This window comes from Astyanax mexicanus, chromosome 5 (assembly GCF_023375975.1).
Source record: "Astyanax mexicanus isolate ESR-SI-001 chromosome 5, AstMex3_surface, whole genome shotgun sequence".
NCBI lineage: Eukaryota > Metazoa > Chordata > Actinopteri > Characiformes > Acestrorhamphidae > Astyanax > Astyanax mexicanus.
Window position 1 is genome coordinate 26,114,774 of NC_064412.1, and position 20,027 is coordinate 26,134,800.

General features: G+C 39.8%; 2 protein-coding genes across 4 annotated transcripts in view; both read right to left on the bottom strand.

Annotated features, from left to right (window-relative positions):
• Positions 1–3,976: 3,976 nt before the first annotated feature.
• On the bottom strand, positions 3,977–17,377 carry misp3 (MISP family member 3). Its single transcript, XM_007257171.4, has 4 exons — positions 17,289–17,377; positions 11,526–13,556; positions 8,539–8,609; positions 3,977–5,281 (listed from the first exon to the last, which is right to left on the bottom strand). Exons 2-4 carry the CDS (start codon positions 13,483–13,485, stop codon positions 5,192–5,194), a joined length of 2,121 nt encoding a protein of 706 aa, XP_007257233.3. The 5' UTR covers positions 13,486–13,556; positions 17,289–17,377; the 3' UTR covers positions 3,977–5,191.
• Positions 17,378–17,629: 252 nt separating this feature from the next.
• palm3 (paralemmin 3) overlaps positions 17,630–20,027 on the bottom strand; it is a 39,316-nt gene continuing 36,918 nt past the window's right edge. For all 3 annotated transcript variants that reach the window (XM_007257172.4, XM_022675187.2, XM_007257173.4), the window contains one exon: positions 17,630–19,968. In XM_007257172.4, the coding sequence (XP_007257234.3) occupies positions 19,496–19,968 (473 nt within the window). In that variant the 3' untranslated portion in view covers positions 17,630–19,495. The remainder of the gene's footprint in view (positions 19,969–20,027) is intronic.

Below are 20,027 nucleotides of genomic sequence, written 5' to 3' on the forward strand. Positions count from 1 at the left end.
CTCATCTGGACCGAAACTGTTAGTGATAAGGACACTGAGCAATAAAGGAGTTTACAGCTCCAGCAGAGCAGACACTATTGGACAGAGACGAGGTGGAGATGAGTCTGGCCAGCTGGAGTGTTTTGCACTGTTTATCTCAGGGTAGCTTAGTTTGCTCTTGGTTTGGACTGAACGAAAGGGCCTCACTGCTCTGTCTGCAGCAGACAGATCATCTGAGCCCAATGCAAATGATTTTGCCTGCATTATCAGCACTGCCAGCCTTTTTTTTTTTCCTGCATTACACCACTGCAGCTCTGCCTCAGCTGACTGTCTGGTCCTGACTTGACAAAAAAAAATATATTTTTGGTTTCTGAGTTTAATTGTACATATTGTAAATGTAATTTTATTCATATTTTACTGTGTAATGCTTTTATTATGTGGATAAAAGTTTTGAGATTTTGCTCCGTTCCTTAGAAATTAGGTGTATTCATAGACGTTCATAGTTTACTTTGTTTTGTTTTAGGTTTGTGTAGCACTGCTGTTATCCAACTCATCCCAGAAATATTGAATGGAGCTATGGCTAAAAAAGAACACACTTTTACTGGACTGTTATAGTGTGGCTGTAGGGAGGGCATTATGTCTTTATATCTATCCCACATCAGACATTGATCATAGTGCTGTAGTTTTATGTTTATTTGCTCCAGATTGTCCTTCTCTATTCACAATATATTTTAATACAACCGGAATAAGGCAAGGCATGTGTTTATTTGCACATCTGTGTCTGCAATGGGTACAGCTGAGTGCAATAATTAGAAGAAGTGCCCCAAAACATTTGGTCATAGCTTAAGTAGTATGTATTGTATGTTGGTTTACCTGTGGGTGCATTTATACACACTTACATATATGTACCTACATATGCATAGCTATATATAATACAAAATACCATGTCCTGACAAATTCTGAAAATGAATGTGTGTGTGTGTGTGTTTGGGGTAGATAAGGTGCTGCTGGCTCATTTGTGGCAGCGTGTTCTCATGCAGCTGCTGATAACTGCTGCTGTAAGACCGAGGCTGATGAATAATTAACAGCAGATTGGAGGGCTGTTTAGACGAGCTTTGCTGGATCATTCTCATGCTTCACTGACGATGCTTTCCCTGGGAGCTCCTCAACTCCACCCACCGTCTCTATAGAGACCCATCTGAAGGCTTATATTGGTGCACTGCTGAGTCAGGAGAGCTGCTGATACTGTACTGATAATTCAGCTGGATTTAAGCCATTAGAGACCAAATGTTGCTGTTTGAATATACATTAATTTAAATTGGCAAAATAATTTTTACTACTAGTAAATATATTTAAGCTTCTTTGATTTTTACTTTTCAGAAAGGAACTCATAAGCTAATAACGCACTCAAGATCTGTCAGTTTTTTTTTTTTTTGCAAAAACAAGATAATTAAGAATTTATTATGCATTGTTGGAGCAACTGTCTCTACTGTCTACAAAATTATGGCATAACAAAAGTATTGGACAGCGCACCACTTTATTTTGATTTCTATCAATCTAGCCCACACGTGGCATTAGGCATAACGTCATAGCTTCATGTTTTTCTGCTTCAGAGAGTCCTATTCTATTGGCAGTACCTCTCGATTTTATCGTAAATATAAGTTTCCCACTAGGATGCACCACATGAACACCCCACCTTCAAAAGTAGGTAGCTGAAGTTGGACAACAAAACTTTCAATGCTGACATTAAAACTTTCCAACATGGCTGATCATATCAACAGTAAGATATAAAAATATAATGTTCATTATATGCCTGTGAAAAAACATTTTGAACACAGTTTAAAATAAATATACATATATATATATATATATATATATATATATATGTATATATATATATATACTGTATATATATATATATACATATATATACAATATACAAAAATACATCATTTGAGCAGACTGAACTCAACTATTAGCTCATGTTAGCTAATGTTAATTAACCATCTCTAACGTATTAAAAAGATGTTGATCTTAAATTATCAGGATAATTTAATCCTAAATATGTACCAAGAAATGCAAGCAGAGTGTCACGTTTTCATGTATTTCGTTTGTTTATTTACTCTCCTTGTGTTTATCCTGTGTCTCCTCCCCTGTGGCCTACCTGTTTTGTAGCTCCGCCCTCTCTTCCCAGGTGTTTCCTGTTTCTAGTCTGTGTCCGTTGGTATAAATAGTCCCCCTCTACTGGTTACCTTCGTCCGTGATTGTGCGTTGTTGACGTCAGTCAGGTTTCGTGATCCCCGTGTTTTCTCTGATCTGTTTCTTGTTTTTCTTTTATGTATGTTAATAAATGTAACTCGCACTTGCGTCCGCCTCTGCGTCCTCTCCCTGTTCCTGCACCTGACAGAATCACGGACCAAAATATGGATGCAGCGAATAACTCTTTCCTGGGTTCCAGGTTAGCGATCCGGCGGATCCCTCTCTCCTCCAGCTTGCAGGTGGGGTGCCCCTCTTTAGAAGCCTCTACCAACCGTGGCCGGAGGAGGCGAAGAGGACCGCACGTTCCGGCTCTACCTGCACCGGCCGGCCCTGTACCAGCGGCTCTCGCCCCGGCGGACTCCGGCAGCTCAGCGGCTCTCGCCCCGGCAGCTCAGCGGCTCTCGCCCCGCCGGACCCCGGCAGCTCAGCGGCTCTCGCCCCGGCAGCTCAGCGGCTCTCGCCCCGGCGGACCCCGGCGGCTTAGCGGCTCTCGCCCCGGCAGCTCAGCGGCTCTCGCCCCGGCCGTTCACGGCAGCTCAGCGGCTCTCGGCCCGGCGAAATCCGGCGGCTCGGTTTTTTCCGCATCGGCGGGTGCGTGCGCTGCGCGCGCTCATGGACTGTTTCACAGACCATTTGAACTACCCAGGACATTGCCTAGGATGGCCCCACAAACTGCTAAAACTTTTGCCAGTCCTAGCCTTCCCTCCATGTTGTTTGTTGTTCCTATGTGCATTCCAGTGTTAGTTCCTGTTACTGTTAGTATTCCTGTACCCCTGTCAAGTCATGTTATTGTGCCCATTCCAGTCACCGTGTTTATATCTATTCCTGTTAATGTATTGGTCCCGGTTCCCATGTCAAATCTCCTGTCAAGTCTTTTGTCCTGTCATTAGTCCAGTCTCTTGCGCTGTCCCCGGTCCCGTCCGTTTTTTTTTTTCAGGCCTCTCTCTTCTGCCGGCTCCCGGGGTTTGGTTTTATGCGCCTCGGGAGCTGCGCATTAAGGAGTGGCTTCTGTCACGTTTTCATGTATTTCGTTTGTTTATTTACTCTCCTTGTGTTTATCCTGTGTCTCCTCCCCTGTGGCCTACCTGTTTTGTAGCTCCGCCCTCTCTTCCCAGGTGTTTCCTGTTTCTAGTCTGTGTCCGTTGGTATAAATAGTCCCCCTCTACTGGTTACCTTCGTCCGTGATTGTGCGTTGTTGACGTCAGTCAGGTTTCGTGATCCCCGTGTTTTCTCTGATCTGTTTCTTGTTTTTCTTTTATGTATGTTAATAAATGTAACTCGCACTTGCGTCCGCCTCTGCGTCCTCTCCCTGTTCCTGCACCTGACACAGAGTAAATTTGCAAACCTGTAATATAATACTATTCTTCTTCTGTTGGTATCATTGCTAAATGCAGCAGCTATCTTGGCTATAGGATATTTTAAAGAAAACAACAGTGCATTTGAAGATTAGGCCACAGTGGAATTATGAGATCCAGCTGGAATGCTCTAAGGAGAGTCTACAGTGCTTTCTACTTCAAAGCTGTCAAGGTAAAACAAAGCCTTCAATAGGAAGAGAAAACCCTGCCCTCGTTGCTGGAACACCATCCCTCAGCAATCTGCAGAGAATAGGCCTGTTTGTCTCTGTGCTGGTTTGTGTTTTTGTGCAGATGGTATGGGTGTAGTCTCTGATGACTCATCAGTGACTCCGTTCTCGTCTGTCTTTTATGCCATTCAAATCAAAAAGGCAAATGCGCAATCAGACGAGTAAACAGACTTTTATTTTTTATGACATTTGTTCACTTCTCTGTTCTACTGAACAGAGCGACATTCAGCTCATAAGGTTCATAAGTGTGAATATTATTTTTAAGAAAAATGCATTATAAATCAACTGTATTGATTGCAGAATGTTAGAATGTACAGTATGTATATATAATCAATATTATAATAATATTCATTAACAAATGCTTTTTTATTGCAAAAAAAAGAAAGTAAGAAGCTTGGTGTGTTTTAATTGTCTATATTCCACATATGTCACAGTTGTGCATTCAGTGTATGTTTAATACCTGATTCGTAGCAAAAGTAATTAAAATGAAATTTGAGATTTCATGCTCTTAATCCTTTCATAAAGCATCATCATGAAATCATAATGAAAGTCAGCTGTTTACACTCCTGTTATTTACTGTCAGTGAGGGAGTGAAGTTAGATAGCATGAACAGCAGCATCAGGTTTTGTCTTTTTCGTGACTGCCACATGTTTTTCTAGAGCTTCACAGTATCTATATAAAAATATGCAAGCTTGACAACTGCGACTATCTATGCTATACCCACCTAAAAAGCTAACACCTGATAGCAGCTTATGTTACCTGCCATTTTATTACCATTGGTGCACTTGGTACAGAACTGCCTTCCTTGATTTTAGTACAGTGTTAGCTTGTAATGTTATGTTGCTATTTTTTCAGGTGGCTTTTGCTCTGTTGATCTATTAGTGTGGGCCCACCCCTTCAGAGGACAGCATAGCCAAAACGCGGTGCATCTGGTCAAGGATGTCTCAAATTCACAGGTATGGAACTACATGTAAAGATGTAGGCTACTGTACACTACAACAGAGGGGGACAAAGATAAGCTTTTAAAAACAATCAATTTTACCCCTTACAGAAAAACAGTTACCACCCAGCACTTGTCCAGAAACTAACAGTGAGCTACAAAATGATGAAACAACATCTGGTTTAAAAAGCGCTGATTAAACAAACACTTCCAGCTCCATCTGCTCTTCGATTGCAGCTGATGTGTGAGATGCTGGTCAGTTAAGTGTCCACAGTTTCTCACAGGGACGGGTGGGTCCACACTTGTTCAGAAGCTCCAGTTTTCCAGCAAATTAGCTTCCAGCATGCTTTCTTATCTAAGCTTTAGCAGGCCTTTTAGCTGTGCTAGTTGTTGGAGCTGATTCTTGTAGGGATTTTTTTTGTGTTTTTTGGTCATTTCTGCTGTTCTCCATGTCCGTTGACCAGGCCGTTCTCCCAGCGTTGCAGTAAAGCACTTTTATGCCGCTTTGGGCTTTTCTGCACCTGTTTGAAATTCACAACAGTTCAAATTACTAATTTCCTCCATATACTAAGTCATGTTTTATGAATCTTACATAGTTTTCATACACTATAAATACAAAACAACAAGTAAACAGCAAATACTAGAATCTTAAATCCCTTCGGTAGCACTGGAGCTGTGTAGCTTAAGTAGCTAACAACTAATGGAAGCTTATACCCCACCAATTAGGTGGGGTATAACGTGATGTCTGACATAAAGTATAATTAGGAGCTATGATGCTAATGTAGCTGACAAGTAATGAAGGCTAAAATGTAACCAGATACCACTGGTGCTATGAGGCTTAAACAAGACTGCTTTAAGTTCCTAGTAGAAAATTTGAACTGGAACAATTCCACAAGTCTTCTCACAAAGTTGGGAATGCCTCACAAAACGCTTGAATTCAGAATCCAGGATGGCTGCATTATCTATCCACAGACGTAATCAGTAGTATTAGTCAGTAGTATCAGTAGTTTGTTAGCACTTCTATCTAGTTGTGTGTCATTAAATCTGTGTTACACACAGTATTATCCAAATGCTAGAGCTACAAAGCTAACGTTAAAGCTAATGAGTAATGATAGCTTACACAGACCCAATTAGTAATTTGCCTGCAATATGAATGTAGCTAACTATTAATGTAAGTGAATCTCCACCGATTAGCATTGGATCTACAAAGCTCTTTCTGACACAGTGTAACTCACTGGTATCTAGGATTATGTTCTGAGGTACATTAGCAAAGCTAAAGACAAGAGCAAATGTAAGGAAATTATTTTTTTAATGATAATCTACACTCTCTCTGCTGAACATTAAACAGCGCTCTTTATTCTGTTGTTGTCTGACGTGATGTCCCACTCCTGATAGGTTCATGTGTCTGCATGTGCTCTTGTGTGATTGGGTTAGCGTGTGTGTGGCCAGCTAGTAAGTCCGTCATGGATATTGGGTTAGTTTTCCAAAATAAAGGGCGATATTCAGGTTTATGTAAAAGAATGAAGAGTATTTCATTGTTCAGTGTGAGTTTTGAGTAGGTTTCCACTTTTAGCTATTTAAATTAGACCAGGTAACAAAGTTTCAGTAGGTATGTTTATAGAAATATTTAAAAATGTTTTATCTTCTTACCTGCTGAAAAATGTTTTTAAAAAAGTAACACACCTGTTACCTTTACATAATTTTTTTGCATGTCTGATTTGAATCCAAAGGATTCTATTTACTCTGATATGACACACTGGCCCTTCTGAGAACTCTTCTCGAATTCTTTTACAATCCATGAGGGCAGCATGGCTGGGTTTAACATGTGCTCAACACCCCTAAACCTCTGATCCCAGAATCCCCCCTGCTTGTTAAAATTATAAAAATGTTAGAATTCAATATCACTGAAGCCAGAGAGGTAGATGCTCAGTCTGCACTGGCACAGGGTTTGATAAAGCTGCTCTAATCTCTTGGCCTGTGACATCTTTAGTTGGTTGTACATTAGTGATAGACCAACTAGTGACACTTTATGCAGAATTTGTTAAAATATCCTAACAGCTTGCTGTTTAGCCTCTCTTTAGGGGTGAGTTTGTTTAGAGACTTCATTTAAATGTATTGTATTCTATCCTGTACATTCCAGTTCTTGTGCTGTTGCTACAGCCAAAGGAATTGTGAGCATGCTTTAGTCTAAACATCTGAAAGAATATAAACAATGACTTTCGTCTTTTTCTGTAAAAAAAAACACAATATCTGTACTTTTATTTTCAGTACTTAAGTAGAACATTTTAAAATAAACTACTTGCAATACTTAGTTAAGCATCTTAAGTATGATGCTTAATGAACACTTCCACTTCTCCTCAAGTCACTTTTTTAGACAGAGCACTTGTACTTTTTCTTAAGTCTAGGTCTCTATTACTTTATACATGGCAGCTGATAAGACTGTGTGTTTGTGCACCAATTAGAAAGTGTGTTACAGTCAGAGCTAGTTTAGCTGGCTTTAGAATTAACAGAGGACACACACTGTAATTTTGTAATGAGGTTAAATGATTATACATCATGTAATAATAACATATTGATTTTACAGTCAGTTACAGTAAGTGTGGTACAGTCAGTCTGAACTACTGCCCTCAGGGCATCGTCCACTGGGACGCACCTCAAACTGCCCTATATTTATAGGCTCGTCAACACTGGTGCTTATGTGCTTTTAAACACAGAGTAAAGTATGAACACACTTCAGTACATGTTTATAGTCAAAAAGGGGTCACACACAGGTCTAAGACTGAACAAATTGATAACCTGTAACATTATTAGATTTACAACTTTTTAAATTCTTTCTAGTAATAGTGTTTTAAAACATATAATCAAATAAAGACAAGAAAAAATATTCCTATAATGCAGCTGTAATTTAAAGAGTTCATGTCCTTCATTTTTAGCTACATTACCATTACAACTGCAGTGACGATTGATATGATATTGTCACGTCTGGAGTCTTGATATCTTCTGTCTCCCTCGCACTCAGCTCTTACTGCACTCTTCTGTCACTGGATTACAATACCCAGAATGCACCACACTTGGAATACAATGACTTATCTGATCACGTGACTCTGCACAGGAAGTAATCAATGTAATTAGCCTTACCTGTTTTTCCCTGTATATATACCCCCTCAGTTCACTCTACCCCTGACAAGTTTTGTTTGGTTTATCCTGCTTTATTATGCGTTTTCCTTGCTCTGTTTTTGATAATCTGTTTTTTGACCCATTTTTCGTGTAACTCTGCCTTTTGCCTGCCCTACAGTGCTGTTTCTTGCCTGTATATCGACCCTGGACTGTTACCCGTTTTATGGTATGTCTCTCCCTGTTGGCTCCTGTTTATTTTGTCTGACCACTCTTTGTATCGCCCCTTTGCTTAATAAAGCTGTCCTGCCAGATCATGACAGATATACCTTTCAATTACAAGTTTGTTACATTAGCTTTGCAGCTCCCATACTAATTGGTTTGGTATGAGCTTTGATAATGTGTTAGCTACATTAGCCTCGTATCTCTAGTGTTAATTGGTGATGTATGTTTTCATTACATGTCAACTACATTAGCGTTGTAACTCAAGTGTTAATTAATAGGATTTCAACTTCCGTTACAACTACTTTGGCCTTGTAGCTCAAGTACTAAATGTATAAGCTTCCATTATATTGCTACGTAAAGTAGTATTGAACAAGTATTGCTTAGCTAATTAAACAGTTTAGGAACATGAATATCTGTATGCTTATTAAACGTTCTGTACCTCCATCTGTGTTTTGTGTTCTTCCTGTGGTGGGGGCCACGTCAGGTCCAGCTTGCCGAGAGACTGTCGCACTGAGGACACACACACACACACAGACAGGTAAAACACATTAATAACCAGATATATGCAAATACTCTTACAGACTGGGTAGTTTTTGTATATTGTATATGATATCCAAGATTGGGAAAAAAAATAAAGTAATTTTCATTGATATCAGCAAGTCAAAGCATTAAGACCACACCTACTTTTAAAACCTTAGCTTTAGTTTACACAGTGGCAGTATTTTTTTCTAAATTTGTATTAAGCTCTAAATGTTTGAAAGTCCTTTATTTAAGGTGGTTTACATGCTCTAGTTTAGTGTTGCTTTTCTGCTCACCAGTCCTCTTGGCGTTGGGCGGCACACTGACCTCACCGAGAAGCAGGAGCACCATAAACTGTGCCGTGTTTAATGTGTAAACCTTGAGCTTGTGTCTAATCTTATTGACTAATAAAATATATAACCTACACAGCTTTCTTGGCAAAACAGGTTCTACATTGTACTAAATAAGGGTTCTTAGACGATGTTTTCCACAATAGATTCTAAAATAAGGGTCATTCAGTGGTTCTTTTGGAAAGGCAAGTCTTATACAGAGCCAGTACCACTCAATAAGCAACACTGTACATTTCACACAGTAGAAAAAAAATGTATATATGAAAAATGAATATGAATCTCACTCTGCCTAGAGCGTAGTAGAATGTTAAGGGTCTATTTCAGCATTTGAATGCTTTTTTTAAGCTGCTTTGGTTGTATACAGAACCACTGCCTTAATTATAGATTTTTTTCTTTGACTTTACCCAATTGAAAACTTCTGATATATATTCAAGGGGAAGAGGGATGATCAAAAGCAATAAACCCAAGCTGAACTGCTCGAATTGTTGCACCAGAGTGGCATAAAGTTATCCAAAAGCAGTATCCAAAAGACTAGTGGAGGAGAACATGCCAAGATGCATAAAAACTGTGATTAAAAACCAGGGTTATTCCACCAAATATTAATGTCTGAACTCTTATATTTAATCTAATCTGATCTAAAATACAATATTTAGTTGTTAGTATGTTAGGTTAGTGCATTAGTGCAGGTTTATTAACTGGTCCTTAACTATTGTTTAAAACTTGACTGTTGCAGCTTCTGGTCTTTTCTAGGTTATAAGTGAGTAAGACAGACTGATACGTAGACTTATCATAAGATATTGTCATTCATAGAACACCTCTTAGCCAATTACAGCCCAAGGTTGTACTTGACTGTGCTAAAATAGTTATGTAACTGATGTTTGGTCAGATTATATTTTGTATAATTCAGGGTTGGTTTGTTGAATCAAGTTTCTGGGTTGTTCTGGGAGATCTACCCCAAAGCTGATGTCTATTTGCTTATATGAAATGACTAGTTGAATGTAAACAGTGGAAGAAACACCTGCCTATAAGACCCTGTCTGTGTTCTGTTGATTTGTTGTTCTGGTGGACGGATTGAGAAATATAATTCTTAGGTCTCCAGGGAAAAGTGGCATTATATAACATCATCAAAGCCTAATATTGTTTTCCTGTGGTCCACGATTAATCTGAATGTGGAACGAAGTGCTCTGTTTAAGCCAATTCTGGGCCAGGTCAATGTTGCTGCTGCTGATCTGTTAATTATCCCTCAGTAATGATGGCCTGCTTCATAACCACCTCCCTGTCCTGACGGACAAAACCCCTATTTACAGTCACCTGATCTGCAGCCTGAGGTGGACACACAGACTTTCACTCATGTCTTTCACACATACACACACAACCACACTAATGTTCACACTCAGCTACCCTCATGTATTAGCAGAAACACGCCTTGTGTTACACATATAGTCTCAAGAAAAAGTAAGTGAATCCTTTGGAAAAATTTTTTTTATAAATGTATGTGTGTCATAAATGTGACCTGATCTTCGTCCAAAGTATTGACAAACATTAAGGGACAAAAAATACACAAATAAAAATATGACCAGTCATTTCTTCATTGAGAACAGCCATAAAAACATCTATTGCTAATGGAACAAGTATATGAACTTTTGTGTTCATGACCTAAAAAAAGCTAATTAAAGTTAAGTGTTAGCATACTTCAAGTCTAACTAGTTTAGAGGTGTGGCTTAGAGTCCCTTGGTTGGACAAAAGTTTAAATTTTTTTAGTTTTATCCCCATAAGAAGGATATACGTATCTGAGCTAATGTCACACCCAAAAGAGCTTTCAGAGGATGAAAAATTGTTGATTTTACATTAAGCTGGAAAGGGTCACAAAGTGATTTCTAAGACTTTGAAAAATCACCAGTCTACAGTAAAGCAAAAATAATCTACAAATGTAGACAATCTGGGAGAGAGACTACTCTGCCAAGAAGTGGTCACCCTGTAAAAATTACCCCAAAAGCACAGTGGAGACTCATCAGTGAGGTAGAGAAACAATCCAGAGTGACCGATAAAGTATTGAAGGCATTATCGGTACAGGTTCATTTCTGTGTTAATGAGTTTACAATACATAAAACTTTAACAAGCAGGATGTCTGTGGCAAAATTAAACTAAAAGTAAATTAAAAGTATGGTGGAGTAAACATAATGATTTGGGCCTGCTTTTCTGAATTAGGGCCTGACCAGCTTACAATTATGAAGGGGAAGATGAATTCCCCTTGTGTTTCAAATAATTCTACAGGATAATGTGAGAGTGTCTGTATGTCAGCTGATACTCTGTAGAAGTTGAATGATGCAACAGGACAATGACCTAAAAAAATAAATGGCTTAAGAAAATTAAAATCGCTATTTGGAGTGGCCAGGTCATAGTCCAGACCTTAGATGCTATGGATTGATTTGAAGAGAGATCCACAAAGAATAGGCTAAAATTACTCCTGAATGATGTGCTAGCAGAAGTGCCTGATTGAGATTATTGCTGTGAAGGGGTTAAAATCTTTAATGTCTTTTGAATGAGGTGTGTGTACCTGGTGTAGTAGAACCTGTGACGGATGTTCTTGCAGGTCGTTCAGATTTGGCTGGGGTGCGGTTGCTTGATGGGGTAACTGTAGTGAATATGGTGCCGTCGACCTCTGACCCCTGGCCGTAAAGGCTGGTCCTTTGCTTGCGGAGTTCCTTTTCTCTCTCTCTGGCATCCAGAATGTCCTGCTGGACATCAGGCCGAAGCGACAGCGATGATCTCAACTTGAAGAAAGGGTTGTCCTTCATTGTGTCAGACTCTTCATCATTATCGTCTCTGCTGTGCCTGTCTTCACAATTGGCGTTTCGGATTCGTCCAACTGAGTAGGGCTTTACAGAGAATGACCTTCCACCTCCTGAGTGATCCACCACTGTTGCAGACCTGTCAGCCAGCTTGTCCACGTGGTCAGATGTGTGAACAACAGACAAAGGGCTGCTCTCCAGGATGATCACCTGACCCTTGGTACCCTCGATGAGTCCTGGGCCATGATGTCCAGTAGAAGTCAAAGTAAATCCTCCATCTGGCTCAGCATCAAGGAACTCCAAGCTTCGGGTGCGTTCTTTAGGGAGTTTGTCCATCACAGGAAACTGAGCTCCTCCATTAGAAATCTCACAGGAGGAGGACGGCCTGTTGATCAGGATAGCGAGACACTCCTTGGGTTCCTGGAATGCTTCAAAAATGCGCTTCTTCTCCCGAAGCTGCCTCACTGTGCCCTTGTCGTAAAACCCAGGCAGCCTACCCAGCTGGACCAGAGCCTTTTCCCTTTCCACCTCAGCTTTGATTTCCTGCTGCATCTTCTTCCCAGCAAACTGCCGGTCCTTGCCTTCACTCTGCATGGATTTGAGCGGCAGCTCCTGGGAGAGGATCGACTTCCTCATGGGAATCTCCACAAACTCCTTCGCTTTATCCTCCTCAGGTTCCAGGCCACGGGCTCGTCTTAAGCTCTGCTCCCGTTTGATGGCCAAGCGGATCTCCCTCTCAATTGGGGTTTCATTGGGATCTGGGGAGGAACACCCTATGGATGTGGAGGACACCTCTGTGGTGCTGCTTGGGGAGAAATCTGCGGAAACCCCACTGTCACTCTGGCTATCTTCAAACTGATCTTTATCCATTCTTCTGGCTTTCTGTAAAACATCCGCAGAAGTCCCTTTCCCCTGATCTCCTGTCCCACTCTCTCTTCTCGTCTCCACCAAGCCTGAACCTGAAACTGTCTGCTTTCTCTCTCTATCTGTTTGCTCACTTTCCCTGTCTCCCTCTCTCCGCCCTTCTGCAGCCTCTATCAAAGGCTCTTTTACCACAATAGCACCGCAGGTTGGGCTTACAGGATCCGGATTGGCTGCTTGTTCACCAGCAACTGTCTCTAGGGGTGGAGCAGGTGTGCACACCTGTTGCACTTCCTGGTCCTCATTGTCAGGAGCAAGAATCTGACCATCTGGCTCCTCCTGCTGGTGGAATATACTAGGATCTGTGTGTGGGGAAAGCTCTTCGGTGATGAGCCCTCTGGAGGAGCTTCTGGAAAAGGCAGGAGTTGGAGGTTTGGTACTGTTACTGTCCCTCCGGACCCACTGCTCTCTTGCAGATGTAAAATCCAGAGGCTTGCAGTCAATCCCCTGCTCCTCACTATCCTCTGACAGAAAAACTATGGAATCTGAGCCCTCAGGAGAATCTGAGTGTTGGTCCATGATTGCCTGTGCTGGCACGGGAGGCCACTCATGATCTCTGGTTGTGCTGTCTGTACTGGTTAGGCAGAGATTTGATTCTACCACTGCGTCTTCTGTGGAACTAGAAGCAGGTGGAGAGGGAAAAGCGTCAGACCTATTTCCAGAGTGACTTTCTGTGTTTGTCTGCTGTTGCTGGATATCTTCATCCAGGGCCTGGGGGGTTAGGTCTCCAGCCATCCACAGCCCACTGCCCCATTCATCCTGAGACTCCGAACCTATTGGACTCCGGAAAAACGCTGTATCCATGGTGGGTTTGGATGTAGAAGGTGGCAGAACTTCAGGAATGTAAAATTAAACCTGATGCCAGAGTGTAGGGTCTGTTATGAAACACAGGACAATATAGATATATTATATAATAAATATATATATAAACATTCATTAAACAGTTATGTAAAGTAAAATACATTTACAAATATGTTTACTGCATACAAAAGAACCCAGAACAACAATAACTGTAGGTCTCACTTGCATAAGTTAACGTCATTGTTAGTGATTTAATAATAAGAAAATCTCTCTGTGATCCTCAGGATTTTGGTAAAATATTCTTTGGACTGATGTTACAAAAGTGGAACATTTTGTTGTGTGTCCCATTTCATCTAGTGTAAAATTAACACATAATTTCAGTAAAAGAATATCATACTAAACGTAAACCATTGTGGTGGTGTATTATATTGTCTGATATTAAAGTTTGTTTGATCATTAAAACATATCAATATAACAAAAAAAGCAAAAAAAAAACAAATCTGTTGGGGGGAAAAATGTTTTTACGCCACTGTATGAACATGTATATTGTGCTGATCCTGATCAGTTGGTTTTGGGTTTTCTATAAAATATACACTGCCTAGGCAAAAAAAAAGGTCACCACCAAAAAAAAAGGTCACACTCTAATATTTCGTTGGACCACCTTTAGCTTTGATTGTGGCGCACATTTACTGTGCCATTGTTTCGATATGCTTCTGTAATGACCTGACCAACTGCAGCAACCCCAAACCATTTCCTTAATTAAATCCAGGTGGCAACTTTTTTTGGGACCAGACAGTGTATATCAGAAGACACACGACTTAAATCAGTCAAGTCATCATTGTGCTTTGATTTGTTTATTTTACTGTAAAGACATACCATGTTAAACCTGTTACTCTTGACTATGTTTTGTTCACACAACAATATTTTAGTTTACTCAACTGGTTATTACAAATATTGTGGGTTTAAATTATTTATTTTTCACTACTTTATAGACAATTGTTATTTTTACTCTTAAATTATTTGGTTAAATAGGCTTAGTCACAGAAACAGTGACAGCATAATGATGTCATACCACAACAGTGAATACTATATAAGTCACTCTCAGCAACAAAGGATAAAGGTAACTTGCTCTTACAGCCTACAACAGCTTCACAAAAAGAAGCCATGCTATTAGTGTTCTGGTATGAAATTACTACAAACGCTGATCTAGAACAGGCGCTAATCAGCTTAATTCTAAACCTGATGCTGCAGAGTACAGGAGGGACATAATGACCAGGTCCTCCCAGTTCACCCAGTTCATTTCCTCTGCCTGCTTGGTGCCTGTTTCAGCACTTGATTGTTTATCAACTGAGCTGCTCTTTAGCTCTCGTATATTACTGTAAATCCTCTGTCAACTTCTGGACACTGTTCTGGCCTTCATGTTTCACTCACTGTCCAGCTAAGGAAGTATTTCTAGGCTGTAGGCTAATGATGAAAACAACACTTAGTCAACAGAATACTTTTAGTAGACAGAGTGACTTAAAATTAGGTAGTTAGACAAGAACTTACTAAAACCACTAGTCAGTGAGAACAAACTTTAAAAATAAAGACAAAGAGAATAAAGGCATGAACACAGTAGAGGAGCTGATAATGAAGGACTTTGGGGAGAACCAGGTCAATCACGGTTCCCCCCATTCCCCTCACACCATAGATGAGCTCAGAGATGGCCCATGTCCTAAATACTTGTCTTCCAAAAATATTACACTCCCTGTATTGGGTATTTGGACATGGATTAAAGAATCACCTTTTAAAGGTTTAATGGAGAGCTGCTTTTGAGTGCCTGAAAGTCTTCAATGAATAGATCTCTAATATTGGCCCAATACATTAGTTTTTATTTTTATTACCAGCTTAAAAACAGTAAAGCATACAGAAGTCTAACACTAGTTAGTATTGCTTAAATGGACAGAGATTAAAAAAAAAAAAGTTAACCTGTGAAACTGCAGTGTTAATTGCAATACAGTCAAAAATCTGGGTGCACCTGTCACCCATATAATATGCTCAATATATTTGGGGTAATTAATGTAATGTAATTTCGACTGATTAAACTGGTTAGAGTTTACCCCATTTTGTGAGTAAATATTACTAAACTGAACAACTTAGCCACTAAAAGAAATGACTTTAAGCCCAACAAAGGGGTATGAGAATCACAGGTAAGATGGCAACACAAAGTGATGCTTAGCACTATTTTACCTGAGTTTAATGTGTAGTTTCAATGTTTTATGGGCATCTTCTTCATAACAAGCATAAAAAAGATCGCTAGTAGTTTTTCTCAATAGCTAGATAGCTAGCTAACTTTCCTGTCCCACCTTAAATGGTGCAACAGACATAGAAAAAATATAAAATAAAAGCTAATTAAAGATAATTTCAGCTCTCCCTCACAGAGGAATTAACAAATAGACAGTAATAATTAATTTCTACAACACCTCCCTCCTTTCTAAAAACATACAATGCCATAGAGTTGGTGTCCATTATTTGCATAATGGGCGTGTCCTCTCACCCCTAACTCACCATCACATCAGAGCTACTTTCCTTTATTGTTATTTTTTCATTTTTTTCAGTTAGTGACTGTAATTAGGAAACTCTTACATGGGGTCTTTGCATTTACAAATACCCAAAATACTTATCGGACTGAAACAGCACTTTAATGTTAGAATTTTTGTGTAAAGTTACATTAAACAGATACAGTGTGTTTAACCTGGCGTAAAGGGGTTAGCGTATCTTAGCCGGCCGTGTTGAGATGTTGCTGTTGTTCCAGGCTGGTTGGTGCTGATTGGATTGGGACACTGTTAATGCCCTGGGCTCTGGGCCTGCTATATTTACCTGCTGAGCTCAAAGCAGCACCAGTGTTTGCAGGTGTCTCATGGTGAAATGCTAATTATATAAGGAACAGATTAGCGTCATTTAATCAGCTTAGCGCCTGACCGACACTGTCAGTGTGACCAGGATCTATTTTCCCATTGAGGAATTACACAGGAATTACTGTGTTCTCCTGAGTGCTGTAACGGATGACCTTAATACACTGTTATTATTTTATTCAAACTGAGAATGCCCTAAACTAGCGCAGCTCTTTGTGAGCTGAAATACCGGGTGAAGATTAGCCTGTGGAAAATAATACATTTCTGTACCACTTTTCGAATTTAGTGATTCAATAAAATATATTTGGGTCTCTTAATGATCAGAGTACACAGTAATACACTGGGTTTGGTTTGAGAAAACTCATTTGCATTTTACAGCCAGCAATAAACCACAGTAACAATATCAATTAACAAGCTACATACTGTGCAATCATGTTAGAGGTTATGTAAATAACCACATGCAAAATTTTCTCCTTGAATGGGAAGAACCTGCTGCCAGGAAGTGAACCATTTAAGCATCTAATAGTTTCTTTAACTTGTAACAATAGTGGAACATTTTTGATGCTACATAAAACTATTTTAAAATATGCTGTAAAAAATACAGGATTTTTTGTATACTCTATGAAAAGAACCCTTTAACCAGGCAGAGAACAATCTAAGCACTGAATGAGTTATTTAACTCATTTGAAAGAGTGTAACATGAACTAATCATTTTGAGATCCTATAAAGAACCAGCTAGATATCATGGGTCTTTACACTTTTACAAAAATGGGCTTCAAATGGTTTCAGACGGGTTCTTCACATACATTTAAATCTTTTTAAATTCTTTATCTTGGATCATCATGAAAAGTGCTCTACATGACTTTAAGAAGTGATTCTACTGTTATTAAAACTTTAAATCTTTTGACCCACCTGAATAAAACGAACCTGTTGCTCCAGTTCCAAATCCTCAGGAGTGTGTGAGCTCCAGTGTGTACAAAAGGCCAGTAGTGGATAAAAACACACCCACACACACAGGACAGCCCACTGACCCAATCAGCTTTACTAACCCTCACGCTCTATCCTCTCCCTCCCTCTCTCTCATCTTTCTGTTTCCATTCTGTTACAGTTGGACAGTGTATAATAACACACAAAAGAGTCCTAAAGATGACCAAAAACAACCGACCAAATGACTTTAAGCAACTGATGTAAAAAATGCACACATTGACTTTCTCCCATAATCACAGCCTCCACTGTTACATCACTCCAGAATGTTAATAGAAAGCAAAAACATTTATTATTTTCACATGTATAACTTTTCACACTTGCTTTAACACAATAAAACAACATTTCTGGCCATAAAGGGATGCACAGTTCACCCCCAAACCTTAGCCTTTGCCATTTTACAGGCCTACGATCCCACAACCTCAAACTACAGAGTTTATAGTTCAATGTCAGGCACGCTAAAACAGCAGAAAATAAGAATGATTACAGATGTGATAATTTTGTAATCAGTCATTTTATAATAAACACCCAAACTGGTGGTAAAAGCTGTAACAATCACAACCTGTAACATCTAATTCTTGGTCAGTCAGTCTGGGTGGACGGTTGTGGAGCTGTTGGGTAACCAGAAGTGGACGGTAGTGTTGGCTCCAGTGGCTCTGAAGCAGCGCGGCTGTAGGAATGAGATCCCAAATCATAAAAGAACGACAGTGCACTCATTCTTCAGTTGTCCACATCGCTCAGGGTCACTCTGGGTCAGTTACAGAAAGTCCAGAAATTCAGGAAGGGTTTACAGAAAAAATAGAAAAAAGAATGAGTAACATTTTATTCTAGTTTTTAATTTAAATACAGTTTAATTACACACACACTGTATTTCCTAAATCTCGATCAATATGTTCTTTATATTGTGTCTGAATTTCATTATGAATTGATTAACAGAAATGCTCCAAAATTATTTGGAATACATTTTTTTACATTTACTCCAACTGAAAATGAAGATTGTTTTGAAAGTAAAGTTGCAGCTTTGGAGATATGAGGTTTTGTTTAGACATTGACAATATGTACGTATGTATGTAATATATACATATATGCATTTTTAATAGACTCATTTGATTGGATTAATTGGTTTTGCATGGTTTATTTACTGGTAAATTTATACAAAGCCGCATCCAGTCAAATAAAAAAGTTTTACATCCAGTCAAATTCCAGTGAAATACCAGTTGGAAATTCTTCTTGGCTCCAGTTAGGATGAAAAATTTTATATGGAAACTGGGACACTCTTGATGCCACTGGCCTTCTAGTAGAAACCAGATGGAAAATCCAGTTCAATCCAGGAAAAATTAAAATATCAACCAGTTAAGTCCAGTAAAACTGATAAATCAAAATTAATTTCCAGAGTAAAAAGGCACTAAATGCAGTAATGTCAGTTTTCAGTGGAGTTAAAGCTCTTAAACCTGCTGTTATTTCCATGTTTAAAAACCTGAAGGCACATCATGGCATGACATGCAGGCTGCATTCACATTACACAAACTGATATTAGGGGGAGTAAATGCTCAGTGGTTACAGGGTGATGACAGGGTTGTGGGTTTAATATCTGATTCTGCAAGCTGCCATCACTGTGCCACTAAACAAGGCCCTGACCCCATTGATTTATTGTTGAATTTTAACTCTCACAGTGTTAACTGAACACTAGAAGTGGTGCTTTAATAATAGCAAGTTTGCTGTGCACTAAGACTTCTATTTTGTTGTTAAGAATTATTTTAAGCTCAGCTGCTGCTGTCCTTTGAGAATGTGCGTGTTTCTTCTTCTAAATAAACAATTATAAATAAACATCAAAACCTGTTCTAAAAAGTGTTTTTGACTTTTTTCACCATTTAAGAAATACACAGTTTATGTGGACTTGCCTATGGTGCCTGTAATTAGAATGGTCAAGTTCATATGATTATTGATGCTCAGTTTATTTATATTATGGCCTACTGTGTATTGGTAAAAAGCTAGAACACAGAACCAATCAATAAAGCTTGAAATGTGAATGCAGCCTTTAGCGTTGTAGTTCAGGTGGATCAGCAGCAGGGGGGGCACCACCAGACAGAAACAGATAAGTGACTGACTCTGGTGGTCAGAATCACATGACTGCATCACATAACTGTGCAGCACTGGCAGGTTTTTGTCTTCGGGCCGCCGACCCCCTCCGTCCGGCTTGGGCCGGCTGTGTCGCTCAGTGGTGCGGCTTTAGAGGCCAGCAGTGGCTGTTCCTCCACCAGCTGACCATCAGTCGGCTGCTTACGGCTGGACTCCACCACCTCCACTGCACCATCCAGGGGAATGTCCTGGAACTGGCTTGGGGAGCATGGAGCGGGCGCTGTAGAGTTTGAGGACAATGATACAGGGTGTAGCACCTCTTGATGGGCTGTGTCAGAGTGCGCAGCTGCAGACAGCTCTGAAATGGCCATTGAAGCCTTGAAAGCTTCTACAGCATCATGTAATGTTCCAGTGTTGGTCTCTAGCTGCTCCAGGACTGTGTGCTCCACATCTCCTTCAGCTGCATTTTCTTTTAAGTCAGGTGTTGTGACCTCAGCACTTACTTCAGCACTTGCTTCAGCACTGGCATCTGTCAAAGATAAAGAAAGGCACTAAGAGTTAGTCCTATAACAGTGTAACTAACAATAC